An 8,064-nucleotide genomic window follows, 5' to 3' on the forward strand; every position below is an offset into this window, starting at 1 on the left:
GCTCCTTGGGGTGCTGTCTGGCTGTTCCCCCACAGCTTCCCCCTTTATCCGTCACTCTGTTGCCGGATCGGGTGCTTGCCGCTGCTGTTCTGTCGCAGACCCACCTCCCCTTTGGGGGTATGGCTGTGTTATCTATTCTAAGTTAAGGAATCTGCGGCTAGATGTCTCTATCAGATGTACGAGTTACTTACCTTCGGTAACGATGTATCTGGTAGAGACGTTGTCTAGCTGCAGATTCCTTAACGCCCACCCAGCATCCCCGTTCTGCGAGAACCTTGCAGAGTGGTGTCCTCCGCTGGCCTCTTCAGTTGTCATTGGGTTAGCTCTCACAGGAGTTCAGTGTGTGGCTCCTCTCTGAGTGTTTCCATATACAGTTAACCTCGGCTGAGGGGCTTCTTTTCCTGTAATACGGCACAAGGAGATTTGTTTTCCTCTCCAGTTACCTTCCCCTCCTTCCGTCTTTTCTATTGACTCGGGTCCCTTGTCTCCTCTTGGGGGTCGGTTGTGCTCTGGTTTCAATCTCCGTTATTATAGGGAAAGGGCCAGTCTTTTCATCATTCCTACGGTGCACTGTTGTTCTTCTGTGCTCCGTTCTTAGTAAACGACACGGTTCTACATGGCAATATCAGTCTATTTTGGTCTGTTGATATGTTTTTTCCCTTGTTGCACTCAGGGAAGGGTCTTCGCTTAGCTTGCGGGGCTTTTCCCACAGCTTTTCACTTATATGTAGGCAGTGTCAAATTCTGTCTTTTACAATGGTGTTTTCCACCATCCTCTTTCTTTACTCACGGATTTTTCATCCCTTGCACACTGTTCCCATGCTTTCAGTTTTTTGTTGGTAGCTCCGTGTTGTACCGCGGAAAAGTTTATCCGAAGAATACTGACGTCCGCCTCCTGGGAGGGACGTGTATGACCTCGCTGATGTCACGTACGTGGACGACGTCAGGGCGGGGTCATGTGGCGCCATCCCTCGGCGCACAGAGGTGCTGCTGCAAAACATATCCAGATCCAGTATGACGCCTGGGGTATTCTAAGTTAAGGAATCTGCGGCTAGACAACGTCTCTACCAGATACATAGTTACCGAAGGTAAGTAACTCGCACGTCTCTACCAGCAAGAGCTTTCTCAAAGGTAAGTAACTTGTTTGTTCTAGAAACTTCTGTAGATGCATTTCTTGACGGTCCAGTATTGCTGGAAGAAGAATGGAGAAGGCATTCTTTAAAATAAATGTTTCCGTCCTTAAACACTGGGTTGATTCTCCTAGAGAAACTGCCTCTGTGGATTTCATTGGCCTCTAATTCAGCAGCCATAAGCCTCATTAAGATGGGCACCCTCTGTCATGTTGTCTCAAGCCAATGATATGGGCCATTGCTAATTCATATCATGTGGTGCTGACTAAGATGTCTTTCTTTTGTTCTCCTTCTCTCTTAGCTTTAACCAGCTGGATCTACCAGCCTACGAGAGTTATGAAAAACTTCGCCACATGCTGCTGATGGCTATCCAGGAGTGCTCCGAGGGCTTTGGTCTAGCTTAAAGACGGATCTTGCCATTGTTAAATGTTCTACTGTCGGACTCTGGGGGAGAAAAATTCCAAACCAAGAAATGAAAAGCCTGTCTGTGTCCTGTCGACACTGCCTGGCTGCCCAAGATCAAGGAGGAGGCAGGTGTCGCTTGGGCCCGCCTGAAACTACCTGCGTGCAACATAAATCCAGATCTTGGAAGGACTGTCCACTAAAGGACTCAACCTTTGATAGGGATGAGGGGAGGGGAGAAACAAAATTATATATAAATATATATATTTTTTGTTCTGTTTGCATTTCTTAATTTTTGCTTGGAATGTGTTGCTGTGCACATTTAATTATTAACAAAGGATACTTTTTTTTTTTTTTTTGTGGGGGGGCAAGCAGGGGCTTGCACTCTTGTCCTGTCGACAAGATGAGGGAAAGTGAACACCAATAAAAATCGCTGTTGCTGAGCGGTCACTTCTCACTATGACATTTTTTGGGTTTTATTTTCTATAACGCATATGCAGATCACTTTTCCTGTAAATAAAAAAACCTCAGAAAATGATTATCCAAATGGGAAATCTTTCCTTGTCCCCCGCCCTGTTCCTGCGGCAAACATGAGGTTATTTCTTCCTAGGCAAGAGATTGTTGGGGGTTATTTGGAGGGTGTCAAGGAGAAATGCAGGAATCATGGGACATCTACAGGGCACCCGCACACCAGACATTTTTGTTGGACGTTGACGAACTTTGTGTGGGTTTTCTAGCAGCAGAAGTTGAAGGAGCTGTTATGGTGCGCATCCAGGGAGGGGAGGGCCTATGGAAAGCCCGTATGTATAAAAGAAATGTGTACAATGGAAGACAGTTATCCAAGTTTTTTCCCTCCTCCCCCCACATATTTATTTAGTGCGATATTTTTTTAATTTACAAAGGTTTGAATTAATCAGATAATGCTTTGTTGTTTGAATTTCATTCTTAAAGTGGGGGAGAGAAAAAACAAAATGGAATAAGTGACAGGTGTTTTCTTTGCAGGTTTGCCATTGAAGAGTCCTTTCTCTGTGTGGACGCACATTTACAGTGAGATGCTGCTACTCATTGGTTTTGTTCCAACTTTGGATAAGCGCAGAGAGTGGCAGCACACTCGTGTCAATTTTAGCCATTTCCGAGGAGAAATTAAACAAGCAATTCAATAAAGGTTTAGTTTGAAAGATAAGGAGATTCATTCATTTTTGTAATTTTGTGCCTGTACAACAATATTCAGGTATTAGAAGTGTATATTCCTACTTGCCAAATAGTACTACGGCCCAAATTAAAAAGTGCTTTCTCTTCTATGCTGTGCACTATATAGTTCTTTCCAAGTGCTTGTATGTTGCTGGAGTTTATCAGTTTGAATCATGCTACCCTCTCTTGTTCCCAACATATGTACATCCTTCAGTTCAGAACACGTCTGAAGGCCTCCGACAGCTCACCGTCTGACACGGGGCATACAACAGAGCTGCAGGCTCCAACTCGCACCTGATTCGGGGAAAGACTTCATAGAAGTGCAGAACCATACAAGTGACCGTCTCTGCTGTACTAAGTCTAAAGTAATACTTTTTGTGCCCGTGTTGGTTTGGCATATTAAATTGATGCCAACAGTTGGCATGTAGGGCCTGGAGATATTGCAACACTGCATAGAATTCTGACTGCTCTACTCAGCAGTTTATTTCTGTTTGTTCAGCCTTGCAGGCATAAATACTGTAATCTGATCGAGACTTCTAGCTGCAGATTCCTTACCTTTGAATTTCCCAGCCGTCAGGCTGGATCTGTTAGGAATCTGCAGTTAGATAGTCTCTACCAGCTAATGCGTTACCGAATGTAAGTAACTTGTTCTTTAGGTTGCATCAAGCCCCTGAACTTTATGCACTCTGAATACCTAAGCACAAAATAGTGAATATTTGTGAAAGGATGACCATACCATCATAGTTATTGATACCCTTCTTCCTGAAAGCAAGCATCTTTAATGTCCTTTTAAAGCTATTTGGGGCAGTGTGTAGGAACACCTCCATCTGATAGACGTCTAGCCGCAGAATCCTTCCCTTAAAAAAATCCCCAGGCATCCGACTGGATCCGTAATTTTTTCGGGAGCAGTACTCTTACACACCGGTAGGTGGTGGTGGTCGGCGTGGCGGCCGCATTGGTAGTGACATTCGTGGTGCCTATATAAGCGCCAGCCAAGCGAGCAGACATCCGTTTTTTTCTTTACGCACAATTCAACACAGATCCGGAGAGAGCTACCCCTAGTAATTTTTTGACTGCCTTTTTTTTAACGTTTTGTCAAATTCATTTTTAGATTTCTCCTGGTGTGGCAGGGATGTCCACTAGAAAAGCGGTCTTTAAACTCTGCACTGCCTGTCACCAACAGATGTCGGTGACGAACCCACATCTTGTTTGCATCTGGTGACTGGAGTGCGACCATGACACGAAGCCCTGCATCGACTACCGCACCATGCACCACAAGGGGAGCAGTCTCTCAAGCTCCTTGCCGATTGATATGTGACGCCGCAACAGGCTTGATCCCGGTCAAGAGCAAGGTCCCAGGATCGGTCGTGAAGCCATCTATGTTCGTCAAAGTCGTCCGACGTTCAGGTTAGTTCCATAAAAAGAAGAAAAGTAAGAAGTTGAAAAGTCCTTCAACTTTCGTCTGTCGAAATCCTCTGATGAGACGAAGAAGTGTTGTCATTCAAGGCCTGGGTCTGCCATTGAGCCTGTGCCACGACTCCCTGAATTTCTAGGAGCCAGGGCGACCCTGTCCTACTCTGAAAACTTTGAGGCCATTTGCCTCATATTTGAGTGGCCCGCTCTCGACCGCGCACTTCCGGGCCCCTTGGGTACGTGAGGGGTCCCTACTGGTTCCACGCTGGCGGCTCTGGCCTCTGCACCAGTCGGGCACTATTGATCCACAGGTGGATCCAGACCTGCACCGGTCGTATCACCTCAACCTTCCTCAACGGTCCAGTTCTCGATGCTCCCCATTCTGATCCCTGGTTTCAACACAGATAGAGGGGCGTAGTCTGGCTTTGACTGGAGTCATGCCTTCCAGGCCAAAGCTTGAACTCTATTCCTATGAGCTAGGACTCTAGTAAGATTGAGAGGGATCGCTGGCCGTGCAGATAAGATACCTGCCTTGAGATCCACAAATGGACTGGTGTGAAGACTTGATGGGCCAGTGGGCTAGGCCCTTCTCCAGACACTGGCATGCTTTCTCCCCCTACTGTGGCTATAGAAGAGGGAGCATCCTTTGCAATGCCGGTGAGAAGGACGGCAATGGTCCTGGACCTTAACCTCCCCTCAGTGGCAGTCCAGATTAACGTCTTGACTGAAGTGCTTCAGCCAGGAATGTCCCCCTCAGAACCATTTCTCCCATACAATGAAGCCCTTACAGATGTCCTGCTTTGGTCCTGGTCCAAGTCCAGCACAGGGGCTCCTGTGACCAGGACTATTGCCATCGCCCTGACCCTGCCTCAGGGGACCCAAATTTCCTCACACAACACCCTAACCTGGTGGTCCAAGCCTCTACCTCCCACGTAAATCCTGGAGCATTCCCTACTGCCCAATCGGATAGGGATTCAGAAGGCTGGACAACTTAGGGGAGAAGATTCTATGACACCAGCCTGACACTGCGGTCCTTGATCACTGTGTACCTTTTGGGCCATTACTCCATGCTATTTGGAATTTGGTTGCACAGATGCTGCCTGTGGTTTCGGAGGAGGCCCGGACCATACTCACCCTGGCTGTTGTAGACAGAAAAGATGCAGCGAAGTTCACGAACCAATGTGGACTGGACACTACTGTCTCGCTGGGCAGAGCGGTTTCGGTGATTCTGGCCTTACGACGGCTGAGAACAGCTGGCTTTTCAGAAGATGTCCAAGCATCACTTATGAATATGCCTTTGATGACTCCCATCTCTTCGGAGACCAGGCGGTTTTAGCGCTGGAACGCTTTATCAATATTAGGGCTACATCCCCCCTAATCCACCAGGGGTTGCCAGCCTCATCTGAAAGAGACACGTTAGTATTAGATTCCTTACCTTAGAATATCCCCAGGCGTCAGACTGGATCTGGAAAATTTTGCGTAGTAGTACCCTTGCGCGTCGGTAGGCGTCGTCTGCGGCTCCGCGTCCGTCGTCTGCGTCGTGGGCGCCGTGATGACGTCGTCGGAGTACTTAGACGCCGCCTCCGCGTGCTGACGTCAGTTCTTCTTTTTTCCGCGCCAGCAAGCGCAGATCTGGAAAAAGCAGTAACCCTAGTCAATTTTTTACTAACTTTTTGATCCTTTTTGATTCCTGTTTCGAAGTCTCTCGACTCCGACTCGGTGCCTTAGGGATGCCCGGCTTCAAGCATTGTGACGATTGCGACCGGCTGATGTCGGTCACGGATTCTCACCGCGTCTGTTTGTCGTGTTTGGGCGTCGACCACGACGACAAGGCCTGCTCCGACTGTCGGGCCCTCTCTTCGAAAGCCAGGCGGGAGCGGTCCCGTAGGCGCCTCGAACTCCGACAGTCGGTCCCGCGCCGTGAGAGGTCCCGATCCCACGGGAGGTCGAGGGACAGGTCGCGGGCCCGGAGCCACCACAGCTCCGAGAGTAGGCCTCACTCTTCCGGGTCGAGGTCGTCAGGTAAGAGGCACAAGAAGTCCAAGCAGCGTCATCGCTCCTCGGACTCCCCCCGACGCTCGCACGATGCGGCCGGGGGTTCGGGTGACACCACCCACGCGGCTCCGTCGGAGTCGCGGGCGCCGCGTTCGGCTCCACACCCTCCGGTCCCTGGGCTGAACGCGACGCAGGAAGAGATCGAGCGCTTCCTCATGGCCATGAGGAAACTCTCTCCTCCGACGGGCTCCGCGGCGCCTCCGTGCCCAGCGGACCCGTCTGGGAGCCCTAGCGGGTCGGCGGCTCCGGCCCCGACGCCGCCGGCCGAGGGGCCCAGTTGTTCCGACGCCGCCGGCGCCTTCGGGCCCGGCGCCGCAGGACGCCGCTGGCCCCCCTTCGGGATCTGCTTCGTCGCCGGTGGATCTGACTACCTCCCCGGCGTCGGACCCTCAGGTGTCGCCGCCGGCTCCGGGCGGCGACGGCCCCGGTCCTGTCCCCATTCCTGTTCAGCCGTCGGGACGGCCCCGATGGGCACCGCTCCAGACGTCGTTTGGTGAATTTCACTTTTATGAACAGGCCCCATTAATTGAGAGCCCTGAATTTCAGGAGATGGGTGAGGAGGAGGACTGGGAGGGGTCTGAGGACCCTCTGACCAGGGAGTGTCAGTCTCAGGAGGACTGGACAGGAGACCTTGGGGATGCCAGTGGCCTGGACACCTCTCCAGACACTGGTTTTGTCTCCCCTCCTACCGTGGCTTCGGAGGAGGGGGCAACTTATAGTGTGGTGCTGATGAGGGCTGCCAAGGCCTTGGGCCTTGAGCTCCCCGTCGCGGCCGTGAGGACTAACCTCCTCACTGAGGTCCTTAAACCGCAGTCAAGCTCGGCCGAGCCTCTGCTGCCCTTTAATGAGGCCTTGACGGACGTTCTTTTGGGCACTTGGTCCAGGCCCGCTACGGGTTCGCCCGTAGATAGGAACGTGGCCAGACGCCACCGCCCAGCTCCGGGCGACCGTTGTTTCCTGTCCACCCACCCCACCCCCGAGAGCCTGGTCATCCAGGCCTCCAATTCCCAGACCGCATTCCCGTCGGCCCCGCCGGATCGGGAATCCAAGAGGTATGACCAGTATGGGAAGAAGATCTTCTCATCCCTGAGCCTAGGCCTGCGGTCTTCCAACACCGCCTGCCTCTTGGGACGTTACACCCACTCGGTGTGGGATAAGGTCGCGGAAGTGCTGCCAGAGTGTCCGTTGGAGGTACGGGCCAAACTCGGCCAAGCCCTTGTGGAGGGCCGGGATGCAGCAAAGTACTCTATTAGGTGTGGGCTGGATACCACCGACTCGCTAGGCAGAGCGATGGCAACGACTGTGGCGGTCAGACGCCACGCCTGGCTGAGGTCCGCCAACTTCTCGGCAGATGTCCAGAACACGCTTATGGACATGCCCTTCGATGGCCGTCGCCTCTTTGGCGACAAGGCAGACCATGCGCTTGAGCGTTTTAAGGACTCCAGGGCTACGGCCAAGTCCTTAGGCCTCTCGGGCCAACGCCAGCAACCGGCTGCCTATCACTCCTTTCGTGGCCACGGAAGGGGTGCGCCCACACGCGCCGCCAGCCACGCACCGCCGGGCAATACCCAACGCGGTGGCGGCCGTGGGAACCGCTGTCCGGGCGGTCGGGGGCAACGGCGAGGTCAGTCCACACCTTCCCCCGCAGCATCCGCCTCAAAACCCTCCTAGTCCGTGCTTTCAGGCCCATGTTACGCCAGTTGGTGGCAGGGTTTGCCATCACCACCTCCACTGGCGCACTGTCACGTCGGACAGGTGGGTGCTGCAAATCGTCCGAAGGGGCTACTCCCTCCCCTTCGAGGCGACTCCTCCAGCCATGCCACCGCAGAACCACCGTGTATCGGGGGATCACTTGCGACTTCTGCAGGAGGAAG

General features: G+C 52.2%; 1 protein-coding gene across 2 annotated transcripts in view; it reads left to right on the plus strand.

Moving 5' to 3' along the window:
- HUWE1 (HECT, UBA and WWE domain containing E3 ubiquitin protein ligase 1) overlaps positions 1-2,714 on the plus strand; it is a 1,655,742-nt gene extending 1,653,028 nt beyond the window's left edge. Inside the window, exon 82 of one of the 2 annotated variants that reach the window (XM_078664564.1) lies at positions 1,431-2,714. In XM_078664564.1, coding sequence (XP_078520690.1) covers positions 1,431-1,533 — 103 coding nt within the window. In that variant the 3' untranslated portion in view covers positions 1,534-2,714. The remainder of the gene's footprint in view (positions 1-1,430) is intronic. The other variant, XM_078664565.1, reaches the window with a different exon arrangement.
- Positions 2,715-8,064: the final 5,350 nt, after the last annotated feature.

The sequence above is a fragment of the Lissotriton helveticus genome, chromosome 10 (genome assembly GCF_964261635.1).
Source record: "Lissotriton helveticus chromosome 10, aLisHel1.1, whole genome shotgun sequence".
Taxonomy (NCBI): domain Eukaryota; kingdom Metazoa; phylum Chordata; class Amphibia; order Caudata; family Salamandridae; genus Lissotriton; species Lissotriton helveticus.